The 18,079-nt window shown below is 38.6% G+C and overlaps 2 protein-coding genes across 3 annotated transcripts in view; one reads left to right on the top strand and one right to left on the bottom strand.

The window, feature by feature from the left end:
• Window positions 1-4,166: 4,166 nt before the first annotated feature.
• On the top strand, window positions 4,167-9,345 carry f9b (coagulation factor IXb). Its single transcript, XM_061055245.1, has 8 exons — window positions 4,167-4,480; window positions 5,220-5,392; window positions 5,478-5,502; window positions 5,598-5,711; window positions 5,859-5,990; window positions 6,783-7,195; window positions 8,107-8,251; window positions 8,646-9,345. The coding sequence occupies exons 1-8, from the start codon at window positions 4,393-4,395 to the stop codon at window positions 9,203-9,205; spliced, it is 1,650 nt and encodes a 549-aa protein (XP_060911228.1). The 5' UTR covers window positions 4,167-4,392; the 3' UTR covers window positions 9,206-9,345.
• A 2,612-nt stretch (window positions 9,346-11,957) lies between these two features.
• The window catches only part of LOC132988095 (proto-oncogene DBL), a 15,856-nt gene continuing 9,734 nt past the window's right edge, over window positions 11,958-18,079 (bottom strand). Inside the window, exons 18-26 of one of the 2 annotated variants that reach the window (XM_061055243.1) lie at window positions 17,574-17,699; window positions 16,831-17,046; window positions 16,614-16,706; window positions 16,404-16,482; window positions 16,173-16,218; window positions 14,141-14,313; window positions 13,710-13,822; window positions 13,389-13,501; window positions 11,958-13,282 (exon numbers count right to left, since the gene is read on the bottom strand). In XM_061055243.1, coding sequence (XP_060911226.1) covers window positions 13,201-13,282; window positions 13,389-13,501; window positions 13,710-13,822; window positions 14,141-14,313; window positions 16,173-16,218; window positions 16,404-16,482; window positions 16,614-16,706; window positions 16,831-17,046; window positions 17,574-17,699 — 1,041 coding nt within the window. In that variant the 3' untranslated portion in view covers window positions 11,958-13,200. The remainder of the gene's footprint in view (window positions 13,283-13,388; window positions 13,502-13,709; window positions 13,823-14,140; window positions 14,314-16,172; window positions 16,219-16,403; window positions 16,483-16,613; window positions 16,707-16,830; window positions 17,047-17,573; window positions 17,700-18,079) is intronic. The other variant, XM_061055244.1, reaches the window with a different exon arrangement.

The raw sequence follows: 18,079 nt of genomic DNA, 5'->3' as shown, positions 1-18,079 counted from the left end.
AACTCAGTTCATGAGACCAATCCATGACAAAAATGTTATTACTCTTGTGTTCTTTTAAGCGTCTGCTTCTTGTCAGACTCTAGATTTCATTAACAGTGTTTTTTTCTCTTCTCCTCTCTTCTGCCCGCAGCTCCCCTCAGTTCAAATCCATTCATTGAGACCGTCGTCCAGGCTGGAAGGTTAACGCCATGTTGTCAGCACTCAGTGGGAAGAAGTCTGATCAGAAATATGTTTCTTTCCTCTGTTAATCTACATCATGTGTACAATATATATATATGCTACATGGCACAACCAGACTGTCAATAATTCACCAATAGGGGACATTTTTATACAAACTTTTTCAGTAGTGATTTAAGTTGCATAAATGTCTTGAAAATCAAGAAAATACCATTGTAATGTATTACTGCAAACAGAGCGTAAAAATAAAGTGTTTTCTAACAGACAGGCGCCATGTGTTCTGTTTTTTCTCTCCGGATGTTACATATATTCTGATAAACTATATCTTTACAAACGTACCCCGTCTTATGCTGCTCATACCTGTTACACTCCCGCCTTTTCATTTACACTAAGTGTTTTTTACCAATTAGATAAAGAAATAACAATGAATTAAAAGAAGCATATTCATATCTTCTGCACACTGGGATAATGTGTACTTTCTAACAATTTGAATGAGAGAGCAGCAACATGTAAGCGCTGTCATAAACATGTCAAATATAAAGCATTTAATATATAACATAGGAAACATTGTCATTGCATTGAATTAAATAAGAATTATAATAAGAGCAAGAACTTAAAAAAAAGTTTGTAAATACAAAGGTGGAGGGGGGACCAAGGTTATGAAAATGAAATCCAGCTCCTCACTGAGTCCTGCTAGTGCCACAAAGTTAGGTCTACACAGAAAGCCTGAAAAAATAAGTGATATTGTTACAATCTCCTGGGATTACTGGGGATTTTAATAGAATCATATGCATTAAAGAAGTGTTTTGCAAAAGGTGAAATTATGACAGATTTGAATTTCAAGACTGGTGTCACCAAACTAACCCTTCAGAGTTGTGTTCATTTTAACACTCTTCCTAAATCTTGTGTCCTCCCTTAATTTGTCTTTAATAAAGGTTTATCTGACTCTTGTGTAACAGGTCTGTGATGTCAAGTTGTGGTGGCTTTTTTGACTCCAGCTATGAGCCAGCACAGAAAATCCCAGCTGCTCTCTGAGCGAGCTCGCCTGGAGGATTACTAATCTGAGATCAACTGCTCTGTTAGAAGGAAAAGTGACACATATGACATTCGACATACAAAACCCCTGTTCTTAATCAAGCCAAACATGTTGACATTTTTTTTATGTAGTTATTAAATACAAATGTGAACCTTTCATCTTTTTTTGACCTCCTTGGTGTAACAGGTGTTGGGGGTTAATTAAATCAGAGTCAGATAATTGCAAATAATGTGTTGGGCATAGAGGTGTTTAATAGAAAGTAGAAAAGCCAGAACACTCAATGTCCTTTAACATCTTTTAATCTGGGTAGAGCAGCAGCATACATACAGTGAGTATGCAGCCAGTATGCAGAAATGTCCCTTATACACTACACAGGAAGTAGGATGTATTTTTCAACAGATCTTTTACACAAGAGTTTTTTTATTTTACAAAAGGGGCCGCTCAGTCCAATAGCAAAAATAAACCATGCAATATCAATACATAAATATAATAAATATGTACAAAGTAAACCGTATAGAAAAATATAGAACAGAAACTAGCTACTAGAGAAAACCCGGATATGATGATTGTAATGTGTATGAAGTTGAACACTTGGATGCTCTGTAAGCTATATTTAAAGTGAGAGGGGTTTAATCAATCTGTTTCTAAAATGTATTTTGCCACTGGTGAAAACATTTTAATGTTTAAATTAACGCGAGTCTAGCTGAATAAAACTTAAAATGACTTCTCACTATAGGGAATATAGTTTAGAAAAACCTGTGTCAATACCGATGTATATAATTCTCAAGATATTTTTTCCTCTGCTCTGTGAAGTTGTCTCAGGTCAACATAAACAGTGCTGCAGTTACAGGAATAGCAGAGACGTTGACCCCGTGACTCACTCAATGGCAGTTAAACAGCCGTATGTTTATACTGGGAAGAGAGATGACATTTCTGTATTGATTGGTGACAGTGTGTCATGAAAAAGAGGTCAGTGACTCAGTGCAAGCCTGCATACAGAGCCCAAGGTCTTCATTGTCATATCCCTGTCCTCAGCTGCTCCTTAAAGGGATGCCTTTCCTCTGGAGCTACTCTGGGCATGTCCACCTGATGGGAGACCCCAGGGTAGAACTTGCTGAAGGGGCTCATCTCAAGGTGCCCCAGGAAGAGCTGGAAAACGATGTTGGAGAGAGGAAGGTATGAACTAATCGGCTTTGGAAGAAGACGAATGGATTTCTTCATAAACATCTATACAAATTAGACAGTAGTCAATCCTCCTGACCTACCTGAAGGATGAATCAGATCCTCTATATGTTCAACGGTACTTCTAAAGTCAAAAGATGATTTTAAAAAACACTGTCAGGCACTGGTTTATCTCTTTAGTTGGTTAAGCGTTCACCCTATGTGCAGAGGCCAAGTTCTTGTCTGCAGCTTTCAGCCTTTCTGTGCATGTCACCCCCGCTCTCTCTTTCCCATATTTCCTTTTTAACTCCAGCTGTAATGATGTTTTGTCATTTAAACAAAAAATCATAATAAAAGCTACTAAATATCTATCTGTAAATGCATCTCTCAATACGTGAACATAGTGACAAAATAAGACACATTTGGTTGTCAAATGGAAATGGGACAAAGTGCTTTGATGCCTGTTTGTGGTTCAAATCTTTATCCATCAAACATTTTCAGTCTGTTTTCCATAAATGAAATCACATTATATGAACAATGATGTGAACAACTTGCAGACAAAGAAACAGGATTCATCCTACTGATACACAGTTCAGACTGAATGCTGTACACTGTACTCTTCCTTTACTCAATTTTACAGCGGAAGAGACATTGGAAATATGGGAAGGAGAGGAAATATGGGAACGAGGCACGTCAGGTCCGAGTGGAAACAAGTCCTCGAGGACGTTGCCTCTGGGTAGGGAGTGCCAGCTCTACCGACTGCGCTTAAACAGCACCCTTGTATTCTCCTCTGCCTTTCTCTGTGCATTTACACTATTGCCCTCCTCCTCCAATGCTGAGCAGAACTGAGCGTTGGATACTAATCACCTGGGATTGTAAATGCCCTTAACAGTTACAACAGCATATAAACATTTAGGCAGTAGAATATCAAGTTTGCAGAGGGGGTTGAGCAGAACGGCCGGCAAAAGTTGCACTAAAAAGAGAGCCGCAACCCCGCCTGCATCAACCTGTTTAAATCATCCTCAGCCAATAAGTCATCACAAGGCCGTTGTTGCCAAGGCGCTGCTGGCTCAAGGCCAGCTGAGCTACCTGTCAGTCACTGTGATTTGTCAGCAGCCACACCCTGTGTAACTCACAGAGTAATCAAACAGCCTTCAATACTTGAGATCGAGCTCAGAGTTTGGGTGTCCTACACATGACTGTGTAAACTGCAGCACCAGCTGAGGAGTTTTAATTATGCCTCAGTCTCTTCTGATGCATCTAAATGGATTTAAGCTGATTTAGCCGGATTTACAGCAGCACTTGTTCACTCAAATGGAGATCTGGACACATTAGTTTGTGTGTGTGTTTGTTGCATGACTATTCTGATGAGGTATTTCAGCTTTTTTAAAATGTAAAGTGAAGAATCTTGGGCTTCTTTAAAGCTGCAAAGTGTAATGTTTAAGGTGACTTATGATTCTCTCGAATATATTAGTTTGAAAGTGTGTGTGTTTGCGTGTGCGGTTCTGTGTGTATGTGCTGATGAGTTTCAAACTGTCATGCAAGCTATGATGCAAAAGCTGCTTAGATAACAAGACTCATGATGGCAAACAACACGATTAACAGCTGGTCACGTCGGCACACACACACACACACACACACACACACACACACACACACACACACACACACACACACACACACACACACACAAAATAATATCCAGAACGACCCTTACTCATCAGCTGTCAATATTTGCTTTTGCTCAATTTCAGTCCCACACGACTGAATAAAATCATCTTCATTTCAAACTTTGTCAGTCTGTGCTTCGCTCTGATTTCCCTTAAACGCGTTTTAAAGATCTTTCGCACACTTTTTACTCACTCTGTCTCTTTCTCTCTCGAACAAACACACAATTTTGAACAAACACACATACACATACTCCCAGGTGGGTAAACAGTCTGTTGCTGTACTTTGGAGTGGTGGATTTGTCTCTCTAGAACAGGAGTTCAAGCAGACTGGCCGCTGACAACGACAAGATGGCTGGAATTTGTTTACTGGTTTTCATTGCTGGTTTACTGCTGGAGGTGAATGGACGTCCTGCTAAATCTTCCCAGGAAAACACAGGTAAACGACACAGGGGTAGGACGGAGTTGAGGAGGCAGCCAGATGTCAGACTCTTGAAAATGTAAGAAGAAGACGCTCGTGATCAGTCTGCTGAACAACGGATCATTTTAAGAGGCCTGATCTGTGACCCCAAGTCTTAAAGTGACAACACTCCAAAAAACCTGTATAAGAATATTAAAACACTCATCTGCAGTTAAAAAGTTTGAAAATGATGTTTGATGTAATTGATCTGAATATGAAGTTGTAATGACTTAAAATAGATGTTTGTGGGTAACGTATTGCCCATGGGATCCAAAAGCAGCATGCTATTCTAATGACTGTAGCTGAATTCCTCATTGAAAAAAGAAACTCTACACGTTTACATCATCATTTTAGGTCTAGAAGAGGCTGGTGTTTGACACTCAACTGAGGAGTATAAAGGAAGACTTTACAATACAGCAGATGTGATGCTACTCAAGCTAGACATGACGATTGATTTTGTTGTAGTGAGTCCTGTTAATATGTCTAAAAATGTATTTGGATTAAAGTTTAAGTCCAAGTTAAAATGAGTAGATTTAAACCTTGTGTTCACTTACGTTCTATCTTCATTAGGGTCCAGCTGTGTGTTGGATTTTGTCTGAGTTTGGGCTGAATTTGCTCAAATTTCAAAATCCCTAAAACAGTTTACAGAGCAGATTCAGTGCAGCTGCTGGAGCACTGTTTCAGAGCTTTTTCAGTAATGTCTTCTGTTTTCTTTTAGGAGCTGTGTTTTTGTCACAGCAGGTGGCCAATGCTGTGCTGATTCGCACGCGCAGGTACAACAGCGGCCATCTTGAAGAAGTGTTATCCAAAGATAACCTGGAGCGGGAGTGTAAGGAGGAAGTGTGCACAATGGAGGAGGCCAGGGAGGTGTTTGAGAATGATGAGAAAACTGTAAGTTGCGCACATAATTTGTTCTTGCTGTATTAGAGTGTTTACTGGCAGATATCTGAGGTTTCTCTTCACATGTTTCTCTCAGATGGAGTTCTGGAATGCCTACATTGGTGAGAACAATGGGGAAGAAATACACACAACTGCTCTGAATGTAAAACAGAGGATCATGTAAACCTGTTTATGTATTTTACATACTTGTGTGTAGATGGTGACCACTGTAAGCCACCCCCATGTCAAAATGGAGCCGTGTGTGAGGATGGAATCGGTGCATATACTTGCTGGTGCAAACCAAACTTCAGCGGCAAGAACTGTGAGATAGGTGAGTGTGTGAAGCTGGATGGAAAGAAATTATACAAACATTGCTCTTGACCTCCTGTTTCGTTATCATTTCAATTCAGTTTGTTTGAGTGCAAAGATTTTTAAGAGGAAAATAAGTGATTTATTTGGCTCTCCCACTTGTTTACAGAGGTGACCAAACAATGTGAGGTGAACAACGGTGATTGTGCTCATTTCTGTGTGATGCAGGAGGAGCGACCTGTGTGTCAGTGTGCAGCTGGTTACATGCTCGGGGCTGACAAGAGGAGCTGTACACCAACAGGTAGAATCAAACGATGAACAAATTTAATGTAAACATGCTGTGGACCAATTTGAAAACTACTAATATATTTCATGACCTATATATTAATATCTTTCAACACACATGTTTGATTAAAAAAAACTTGAGATTAAAACAAAGTAATTTCCTGTCTATTTTTTTTTTTTTGTATTTCAAAAACAAAACAATTTAAGGTTCAAGTCGAACTACAGCAGCGCAGTGAAAATGATCAATCAACATACTAGGAGTTTGAATCTCTCCTTTACACGTCAATTTGATTCGATTCGATCCAATTCTCCAGAGCTATGATTCAGGGACGATTTTGTACAAATCAATTCAATACAAACTGAAAATTGAATCCAAATAGATTTTTTTACTTCATTCAATGTAGTAAAAATAAAAATTCTAAAACGTGGCTTTAAAAAAAAAGAAGAACAGACCTGCTTCTAACCCTCAGCCTAAACATACCAACGTATGACCCATAAGGCCCATACTGATAAATCTATCAACACAATATCTTTCTTCTTTTTCAAATCTATATTTTTTCAATTGTCAAAATGTAAGTTTATGGTTTGCTCACGATTCAGCTTACGATGTAGCAAATACTGAAATAAGAGGATTCAAATAGCCGTTCTTTAATTCTAAATGTGAGATCAAATCACATCACTTTTTGCTGTTTCCATATCCTGTGATAAGGCTATAAGAAAACCATTCCATATGTGCGAAAATCTGCATGATGTCTTAGAGGCAAAACATGAACATCTCCCTCTTTGTTTTGCCTCTATTCCCTCTCAGAACCATTCAGCTGTGGTCGTACGGACCTGTCCTCCCCATCTGTCCCCAGGTCCGCCCTAACGCCGCGGTCATCTAACCAAGCGAACAGCACAGTGAGACACAACAACAGCGACACCTTGCTCGATGAGGACTTCAGCGACTTTATAGACCATATGTATGATTACTATGACTTGCCTATGAATGATTCACACCCATCCAACATCACTGAAGTATTTAAACGCTCAGTGAGGTCAGCCTCCTCTGTGAATCCAGGAGAGGTTGTTGTGAATGGAAGAGAAGAGAGCACTGTCGCTGAAAAGCAGCTGCCTTCCTGGGCTTTCTTTCCTACACTCCCCAGCATCACAGCAGAGGAGAACTCTGACCAGAGGATTGTGGGAGGAGATGAAGCTAGACCTGGAGAGATACCATGGCAGGTAATGGAGTGCACAGAATGTGATGAGTTGAAGATATTCTTCTTTTGTTCAATGAGAAATTGTGAAAATGCTGTTTACAGATGTATTGTTTGTACTATTACTTTTTTATTTTTTATATTTTTTTTTATACCTCACAATTTCAGTTAACCCCCAAAAATGGGGTTTTTAAAATGTGGGCATTACTTTTAACATGAACAAGCCATCTAATGTGAGATGCCGCTATAATGTCAGACAGGTGAGTTCTAGGTTGTTAGTGGTCTAAATGTCAGAATGAATCATTAATTATTCAAACTGACCAGCAACTAAAATACAATAAACCGTGAAAACCCCGAGGGACATTAAGCCATATTCATATAACCATATTTTAGTTCAAACAACAAATATGAACCAATTACCCATTTTCAGACAAAGGCTAATGTTAGCATTCAGCCACTTTCTAGCTAGAAGTCACTTTGTGCTGTTGCTAAGAAGTGGCTGAATGCTAAATTTTACTTAACTTTTCAAAACAACATATTAGATAAACTATTAGCTTTCATCAGACAACAGCTTATTGTAGCATTTAACCACGTCCTCGCTTACATTAATGTTAGCAAATTAGGACTTTCCTATCATACACTTAAAGAGGACATATTATCCCCCTTTTCCACATTTTCAAACATTCCCCTGTGGTCTAAATGAAACATCTGTGCTGTGCTTTGGTCAAAATATAACATGAATCAAGCACCAGAGGAGGTCTGTGACCCTGAATAAACCAGGTTATATCAGAGGGAAATGGCTGATGTGTGAGTAAGGTGAATGACGTTACTTCCTGTGACAATGAGGCAGCATGTGCAGAAAACCATAAAACAAACATCCAGCAAAAGGTTCCTTTTTTCCCCACTTTGTGCTTACGCAAGTGTTTGTGTTTACAGGTGACACTGATGTCTCAGTCACCTTCCCTTGGTAGAGCACAGCCTTTCTGTGGAGGATCTCTGCTCAGTGAACTGTGGGTCATCACTGCTGCTCATTGTCTGGTACAAGCTGATATCGCTAAACGACACTTCTTTGTCAGAGTGGGTATGTAAAACAAATGTCCTCTAAATCGCTCATCTATTTCTCTCTCTTGTTCGTTTTTATGAGCTCCCCAAAGTGTACCATTGATCAGCTTGTGTTGTTTAACCATACCAAGATGAAAAATATTGTGCAAACATTTATTAATAATGAAGTTTAGAAATGTGAGTGTGCGTGAATGCACCATCCCTGCCTGCCACAACAGCATGCATGTTGAAAAACAAAACAAGTCAACAGAATTTTTACTTAATATTTATTTTAGGGCTTATGATGAACTACTAAAATGAAAGAGAAACAAAGAAGCTATATCGATAGCAGTGATGAGATTAAATCTGTGAAAAATCTAGACATTTCGATTTTAAATGCAACACATTGTGTATCCATCCATCTTTGCTTCTAGGTGAACATGATGTGAGCAAAGATGAGGGTCCAGAGCGAGACCATTTGGTGGCACAGCGGCATATCCATCGCCACTACAGGTTCGAGCTGTCTCCTTATAACCATGATATTGCACTGCTGAAGCTTGCTACGCCTGTTGAGCTGTCCAGCCAACGACGTCCCATCTGCCTGGGCCCCAAAGACTTCACAGAGAACTTACTGAGGGATTCCCCCACCTCTCTGGTGAGTGGCTGGGGAAGGATACAGTTCCTGGGCATTGAGGCCACCAAGCTTCAGAAGCTAGAGGTTCCCTATGTGGAGCGCACAGTCTGTAAACAGAGCAGCCGCGACCACGTCACGCGCTTGATGTTCTGCGCTGGCTACCAAAGTGCAAAGAAGGATGCATGCCAGGGGGACAGTGGGGGACCGCATGCTACCAATTACAAAGGCACTTGGTTCCTGACGGGCATCGTCAGCTGGGGGGAGGAGTGTGCAATGGATGGGAAGTACGGCATCTACACTCGAGTGTCACGGTACTACACGTGGATAAGTGGCATAACAGGGGTTCGTATTAACAATTAACAAAGAGAGTCATGTCCACTACAAAGATAAAACAGCTGTCAGCCAAAAGCTTCAGTTTCACAATTTGTGTCTGAACTAAATCAGGGGTGATAACCCTCATTTTAATTTTCAGCATTCAATAAAGTGTAACTTTCTATCTGGGTATTTGTTTCTTTATTGAAACTTAACTCACACTGTGTGACTTCTCTTTTGTCTTAAAATTAAAATAATGTAATTTTGAGTAGAAATATGGTTTGAAAGCATATTTTCTAGCATAATAATTTGTGGTCTAATAAAATGGACTTCTCCAATAAAAATGGTCCTCACCAAAAGAATAAAGTTAATTCCCAGATAACAGAGAAAACCCACAGGTGTTCTCAGTGCACCTCATATAACCAACTCATGTTAAGTATCTAATGGTTTTTATTTAATGTAGGATCGACAAGTTATTTTTAACACCTTGTAACTGTGGATTACACAACACAAGGTGCCTATTTTAGTCCCTGCAATGTGTGTTTTTAACACCTCAACAAAATTGTATTTTGTAGTTACAGACAATATCACATAGTGGTGGTAGCTACAGTACTGTACTTGTGCTCTATGGGAGCTTTAAAATCTAAAGAGTTTTTCAAGCTTTCCTACAAAATGTTCTAAATTAAAACTTTTTTAAGGGTTAAAGCTTTCTCCTCACTGTAAAATTAGAGTGCTTTTATATTCAAACTTATACAAAATGCTATACTTTTTCTAATTACAGAGTAAGGCTTTAAACATTAACGGGGCAATCAGGAGCGATTCGGTAGAAGTCTTCATGAACTATATCATGTGACATGTAATCAATTTTGATTATCAAATGAAGGAATAATAAAGATCTGCCTCTATATCGAGCATGCTGAAAGCCTGGTACTTTGTGCATCTTAGGTTTATTAAGATCCTTATAGTATTCTAGTCAAGACCAAACTAACCGAGACCAAGACATGCCCGAGACCAGAGTGCTCCGAGACCGAGACAAGACCAAGACCTTTAGGGATCGAGACTGAATCAAGACCAAGAACCATAAATAACTATGAAAAAATTCTCATCTTGGGTGCAGCAGGAATGTCACTCACTTGCTGCCGTAACAGGTGGAAAAAAATCAAATTATGAATGAATTGAATATATTCTTTCTTTTAGAAAGGGGCGTTTATCTTCTAATCACAATAATGACATGGAAAAATAGCCGATCAGGGGTGGTCTTGATTTAAAATCTGGAGTCCACCGAGTCTGAGACCGAGACAAGACAGAGTAAAAAATGCTTTAGATTCCAAGATGAGACCAAGCCCTTAAAAGAGTGGTCTTGAGACCAAGACTGATTTCCAGTACGACAACACTAGATCCTGAAGCGAATGAAAAACAAATCAAACTGAATTTTGAAGAGAAAAGATCACACCAGTCAGGTTGAGTCAAATTGAATAATACTGTGCTTATATTTAGAAAATAATCATGTACTTTATGCATTATTATACAAGCTTTCACAATGGTTCAAAATATAAAAAAGTGCAAAATGAGCAAAGTAGCAAACACCAGTTTAAGGTACTGTGGAAAATACAGATTCTAGCCTGACTGAACAAATGATTACTTCTGTTATGTAACAGTTTAGACAGTGTAGGGTGGAATACAAATACAATGTACATGAATTCATCTTTGTTCTTTAAGAGTTGTACTGGATGGACCTTATTAGGACAGATGTACACTCACTATCAAGTGAATAATGTTTCCATTGTATGTAGTAGGGAAATATTATCTGTGGATATCCAGAGTTAATCTTAGCTTATGTCTCATCACTGTTGATTTATAGCATACAAAGATACAGCTAATACTATAGGGATCTATTCCATCACTTGATAGCAGTGTGTAAATCTCTAACTGTCCAAACTAGTTTTACCATTTAATCAACTATTGTTTAGTGTAAAATTCAAATGTACATTTTCACAGTTAACTGCAGCTACCTTCTCAAGCTTTTGGTAACTTTACACCATCTGCTCCAAAGAGATAAACCTCAGTAATCATGGCGGTAAAGTGGCAGTGTGACATAACCACTTCTTGCTCTTTGTTTCAAAGATGCCTCAAGAGTCAACGAAAACCAGTCCGGGCAGTTTTAAAAACCAGGCAGTTTAGAATGAATTAAAAGTTTCCATGAATGTCTTTCCTCATTAATTGAGTATTCTGAATTTAAAATAAACATTTCAGGAATCAACACTGTAACTGTAAGACTTTGGCGCTACACTACTCTATTTACAGTTACAACCAAACACTGGGCAAAGTTTCCCTGTTGGTGTTATACAACAGAAAAGCAGCAGTACAGGAAGACAATGCAATAGAAATGTGCATGCAGAGAAGCAAACAAACAGAAATGTAAAGCTTGTTTGATCTCAGTGTTAACAGTGGTCATAACGGCTGTGTGACAATCATTTGATGGAAGAGTTTTAGAATTACCACCAATACAATAAACTATTATTACATACAATTATGTCAACAAAAATAAAAGCATATTACAATCAGCAAAAACAACAAATAGGCAAATGAACCCACTGAGATATATCTGAACAACCTCTGAGTCATGACAACCACCTGCAGTTACTGCAAATGTAGAAGTCATGTGTTGTTTGTACTGTGTGAATTCTGCAGTGTCTGTCCCATAGAGTTCCCCCTGACCAGGAGCGCTGCATCAACACACTTTATTTCACAGGAAACATGTTCAATTGTTATTGCAGGAAAAACACAAAAGGGACTATAAATGAAAATAAAAGGACTTCTTTGCTTTTCCTGCTATGATATAATGAAAAAATGAAATCATCAAATGAAAAGATCTATAGAGGGTTCACATTGATATTTTCATGTATACATCTTTAACCACCACACCCAAAGTGACAAAACAAAGTGCAGAGGCTGTAAGGAATGACGAGACCTGTAATATCTTCACTCACACAATAGCTAGTGTGCGTATTACACATCCCTTAGTATACTACAAAGTACAAACTTTGCACACAATATGCATAAATGGAAAAAAAGATTTGTCATTTGCAATCTCTGAAATCCTTGCTTGTACATCTATGTTGGTCCTTGGAGCAACATTTCAATATTGTTGAAAAAATGTTTGCTGTTGGTTTTACTGAACACAATTTTACTACCTCATCATTTAAAAAAGCAAACTGGCATGTATAGTGCAAAATGTGTCCAGATCAAGAAGGACATCCTGGCTTTTGTAATATAGCATTGAACATACATTGTATTGGGACTTTTTTTTTTAATCTCACATAATAGTATGCAGGTAATGGTTTTAGAATGCCTTCCTTTGCTTGCTTCATTCCATCATTATCACCACCTGACAGTTTCTGAGTTTTTGTTTTTGCCACTAAAAGATAAAGGAACCAATTTTGTTTCCCTGTAACATCACATGCACACCCTCTAAAGATGTAGCTGGTTGATCAAACATGTAAAGCTTATTACATGTAGAGCTGTTTGGCACATGTACAGTGATGATATGTTAGAAAGCACAGACACAAGTCCTGTGATTTTTTATAAGAAAGTAGAAATGATAAGAGTGATAAACAAGTCATTTTTATGTTTGGATGACGTCCCCTGTTCAATGTGTTTTACCAAGTAAGCATGAAATGACAGAAAACGTAAAATTAGGCTTTGGTTGTTGTGAGGTCCCACATGTGTGCTTTGTATTGTTACATTCTTATCTGAGGTCCGCTCTGTAGTGTACAGCTTTCTGAGGTGAAAGAGTCACAGTCCATTGAGGACTAAAATATATGATGGATGTGCTTCAATATGATGGTCGGATGAAAGTCTCAGCAAAGTCAAATGCCATTTGACTTCTGAAGTTGATGGAGTGATTGTCTGTGTGGTTGTTAGTGTGTGTGTGTGTCTGTTTGTGTGTGGTGTTTGTTTAAACAGGTCTATAAAGAAACAGTGAGCCCTGTAAGCAATCTTAACAGGAGGAATCACACAGGCTTCATCTATCCAATTGGCTCTCAGCAGGTCTCTCCCAGAATCCGGTGCAAGTCCTCAGGTAGAACACGCCCTTCTTCACCACGACTTACATTCCTCACCATCCTGTGATAACACACACACACAAAACACACACACACACAAAACAAATTAAAATTTTCATTTATAGTGGTCTGATATTAAAATTTCTGAAACAAGTTGTCTATTTTACCACATTCCCGACACTTCCTCATGAAGCAGCTGGATGACATCACCAGAGTTGAAGATGATGTCATCAGTGCTGGCCATGCTGCTCTCCACCATGACCCTGTACCTGCCCGCCACCTGTAGATCGGTAGAAAAGACAAGACAAGTAGACTCAGGTGAACAGTTCATTTTTACATTTTTACATTCAAGCAAAAAGAAAAACAGACAAGGAAGAAGGAAATTAAAGGCCGTACCTTCATGTTAGGCTCAGTGTTTATACATTCAGAAGGGACATTACAATATCTTTAACAGATCTAGCTTTGTCATGACAGTTAGAAAATCTCACAAGAGGTGAAGGTTGATCCTCTTCATCTGAGTCGGATATGTTGGAGAGGTCTGTTGCACCCCAGTCCTCCAGGCCATCACAGATTGCCACTGAGTGTGCAGGAACAGGCCAAGCTGCAGGCGACAAGACCGCTGAGACAACTATGAACCATAACTTTCACTCTTTATTACAATCTCCTTTCCCTATATATGTTTCCACTGTCGGAAAGAAGAAGTATTTCACAGTTCATTCAAGCCTTCATGATAAAGTATTATTCCTTTATATTATGTTAATTATCCCATTAAAATAAACCTTTACATTTTTAGGCCAATTGATCGAATCAAGCCAGTGAAATTAAAGTGTTAAGAAGAGGAAATAAAAAAGATTTCCTTAAAATGTGATGCTACAAAAATGTGGGAAATAATTATCCTTAAGACAAATCAATGACTCACTGCGTCGAGGTGAGTGAACCACAGGGTCCGAGTGGGCGGGGCTAGTGTGTACTGACTCCTCCCCTCTGTGTTTGTAGGAGTGGGTTGTTGCTGAGGAGCTGTGAGGAACAGGGAGACACGCTGAGCAGCCTCCCACCGATGCTCCGCCCCATGACACACATATCTCTGATGCACTTAACCCATCACCATGGGAACAAGGCACAACCACAACAAACAAAAACAAAAAAACAACAACAACATCCACCGTGTCACAAAACTCATCCACATTCTGTAAAATAAAACAGCATTCCAGTAATATCACCATCACATATATTTCAGCGTCTGATTTCAGCGGATGTTGGAGTTTATAACACAAGTATCAATTTTATCAGAGAAATTGCTGAAATACATGGAAACATTTTTGGGAGAACAAAATCATCCCGCCATCAAATCAGGCCTTGAGAAAACAGCATTTGCAAATAATACAAAGTGTGGTTTACCCCGTTTTAAATGTTAGATGGGGAGAAAATGTCACATTGTCCCAAGAATTAAAAAGAAAATACAGACAATGAGAGGTAAATATTTGAAATTCACTTAATATGTTTTAGCAAGCCTATCTACTACATTATTATTTACAAATGCTATGTGACTCACACAAATGTAGAAAAATAATTTAAAAAGTGACAAACATTCACAGCATCTCATCCTCCATCTGTTTTTAAGAGTAAAAAAAACTCATACAGCATATCTGATTATTCTATTCTCAAAACAATGAACTTTATGATTTGATAAATTGATCTATATGATCTAAGACTGATGTATTTTTATTGTAAACACATCTAATGAAAAGACCCAAACAAGCAACCTGTTAGTCTAACGCTCTGTGCTGTTTGTGCCCTCAGGGCCCAAGCCTTTTGTTTTATGATGAAGATTACTAAAACAACTTTACATTAGTTCATTTCCAAAGAGATGAATTCCTTGGTATCTACAGCTACAGAGCACTGTGTGAGAAACATCAAAATAACACTGCAGTGCTCATGTTCATGTTGAAGAGCGAACATGCCAATCTAACAAACAGTGTGACTCACTGTCTTGTGAGTTTTTTTTTCTGGCTAGAATAAAGGTTAGTGCTGCGGACAAACGCTGGTCTGAAGGTTGGACTCCACAAACAGCACTTGTTAGGGTCAACTGATTGTTGGTTTTGATCTTTTGATTATATGTGTTAAAATGTAACATGTATCACATTACCAGCCTTAAGGCAACACAGGCTTCAAATATTTCACCAAAATAAAACCATGCATCTGCCTCCTGAGATAACAACAAGTTTGTATCGTGAAGACCAGAAGACCCGGTCTGTAATTGAAATGATAACATGCCAGCATGCGATCAGTAAACAAAACAGAGGTATCTCAACAAAAACAGCACAATAACCCCTAAAATCCCAATTCTAGGCTCAAATATTGACACTATCCTGGAAACCAATACTTTTATACACTACAATGTATCATGAAAAATATTTAAGATCTTGGAAAATATCTAATATTATTGCAGTAACTGTTAATTGAATTACACTTTGATAGTGAAATCTTAAGAATCACCAAACATGTTCATCCAATTCATTGAGTCACCCAATAAAATAGCTTTATCACAAAATGAATGACGTGAATTTGAAGCACACCTGCTGAACTCTTGAAGGTAACATGAACTGGTCAAGCAGCTAAATCTCTTAGCAGGCAGGTCTCACTCATGGTCAGCTGGTTCTCAAACTCTCGCTCTCTCCATGGTGCTGAATTCAGCAGTTTGAATTTCAGCACCACAGACACTGTCAAATGAATTCAAGTTCTCAGGGGCGATGACAAATATGCCAATTCATCCCCAAAACACACTACTCAAGCCTATTCATTATTCAGCTCTCATCCTAATGTGCCATTTTTTAAATACATTTTTGAATTTAGACTGGATTGAAAGTTAGTGGACACATTCGCTGCACCACATACAAAGAGGTCAAGCGCTGACATACAGGATGATAGGGGGGTCATGCAGAGAGAATTACCTGTCAGAGATAGGGTTGTCTGAGAGTGGAAGAGAAGGAGTCTCATCTGAGAAAAGGTGAAGAAAGGAGGGAGACAGTAACATGTCTTAAATACTGCAATGTCAGATCATCCACTAAAGTACAATTGTCTTCAACCCAAGACCTTCATAAGCAGTACATTTAAACCAATATATATATATGGCAATATCCCAAGGCAGGAAAGTAATAAAGCAGAGAAAAAGAAAGAGAAACCTTGACGTAGTTTCTGCTGGTTGGTGAGAATTTTTCGAATCTCTGTCAGCCAGGCAACTTTGACCTCCACTGTGGGGGCCTGGATTGACAAGCGCACACACACAAATTCAAAAAGGAGTCACATTAAACCATGAAGCAAAAGATGACGGTGAAAAAACTGACACTGCAATAAACCAGGGAATATAAAATTGAAAGAAAAAGATGAAATACCTGAACTATGTACACTACTTCTCTGCCACTGTACCAGATTTCAAATTTCTTCACATCTCCTTTCACAGTCTCTGTGATTCCCACTGCACTCATCTACAGTGAAAGAAAAGGTTTTTACATTTCATAATCCCCACAATACTCATTCCCTTCAAGGATTGCACAACAATATTCAGAGTTAGCGTAGCATGTATCCAGGAGGATCCAATAAAGGCTGTACTCTGAGGCAGGATTTGAAGCTGTAAAAAGGCGTCCTGTCGTGAGAGTCCTCGTCTCTGCGCTTGCAGAAGAGGAGGGCGTGGTCGTAGAGGAAGAGATGTCTCTGCATGGGCTTGAACCGGGCCATCTCCTTCATCCGCACTGCTGCCCTCTTATGGCTGATCCATACACTGAAGCCCCCCTGCATCACTACTCGGCCCAGCTGATGGAGGTCACCCTGGGACAGACGGACAGAGACGACAGTAACAGAAGGCTCCAACAAGTGAGAAATGTATCACTTTATATACATATTTAAGAAATTCTGAATTTTACAGAAAAACTACACCATATAGAATGTATATATCTGCATAGGAAACTTATTGTGCTTTGCCTTAAATCAAGTAGCAATATAAACAAGTTGTATGATATATAAGAATAGATTCATGTTTGGTCCATATGTGTGTGTTGTTGTTATTTGGAACCAAATGAGTCTTTGACAGTTTTGTTTTGATGCCTTTAATTGTTTCAAGCAGAAAAAGCATTGAAGATAGGAAACGATTAGACATATTTATTCACATCTTTTCTTTGAACAATTTGCATTAGACTCTCCAAGACTGAAGTTATAACGATACATGTTAGCTAGAGCTGGGTTTTTTAAAGTTATACTTGACATTTTTTTTGTTGGTATATCATTTCATCAACTGTCTTTTTTCTTTTTTCAGATAAGACAAAAGAAAAGAATCCATCGATTTCACTGGTTGGTACCTGATATCCAGTGATGGCTATCTGATGCATCGAGTCGTTGACAGACTTCAGCAGCTCCAGCATGGAGTTCACAGCTTCCTGCAGTTCACATCGAAATCTCTCCTCTGAGCAGTGTTTCAACAGCTCCTGAAGATAGAAGTAGTCACAGTTCACAGGTCAGTGTTTTTTTTTTATCCAGTCTGCATTAGTGTCTGACTACAAGATTGTCTGTGTGTACAAAAAAAATGTGTCTAGCTCAACAGCTCGAATGTTCTTATTATTTTTAGTCTGTGCCTGTTTGAAAGATCTTCCCTTCTACTTAACTGTTCCTTATTTTTCTGCATATAAGTGTTTATGCCTTACATGATGTAACTGTGTTGATAGCTTAGCTCGTTTTGATATCGTCTTTTTATTCATTCACCAATCTGGATTCAATGTCTATTTTTCATAGAAAGAAGAAAAACTTTTCATAATAGAACAATAAACCCCACTACATTGAACTCCACTACATGACTTCTGATTTAGAC

The sequence above is a fragment of the Labrus mixtus genome, chromosome 14 (assembly GCF_963584025.1).
Source record: "Labrus mixtus chromosome 14, fLabMix1.1, whole genome shotgun sequence".
Lineage (NCBI taxonomy): Eukaryota > Metazoa > Chordata > Actinopteri > Labriformes > Labridae > Labrus > Labrus mixtus.
This window is presented reverse-complemented; position numbering and strand designations above follow the sequence as displayed.

Excerpts from the sequence above, each read along its gene's own strand:
- f9b (XM_061055245.1), top strand. The coding sequence starts at position 4,393 with ATGGCTGGAATTTGTTTACTGGTTTTCATTGCTGGTTTACTGCTGGAG. Across the intron at positions 4,481-5,219 it reads ATCTTCCCAGGAAAACACAG|GAGCTGTGTTTTTGTCACAG; the intron begins GTAAACGACACA and ends GTTTTCTTTTAG. Across the intron at positions 5,712-5,858 it reads CGGCAAGAACTGTGAGATAG|AGGTGACCAAACAATGTGAG; the intron begins GTGAGTGTGTGA and ends ACTTGTTTACAG.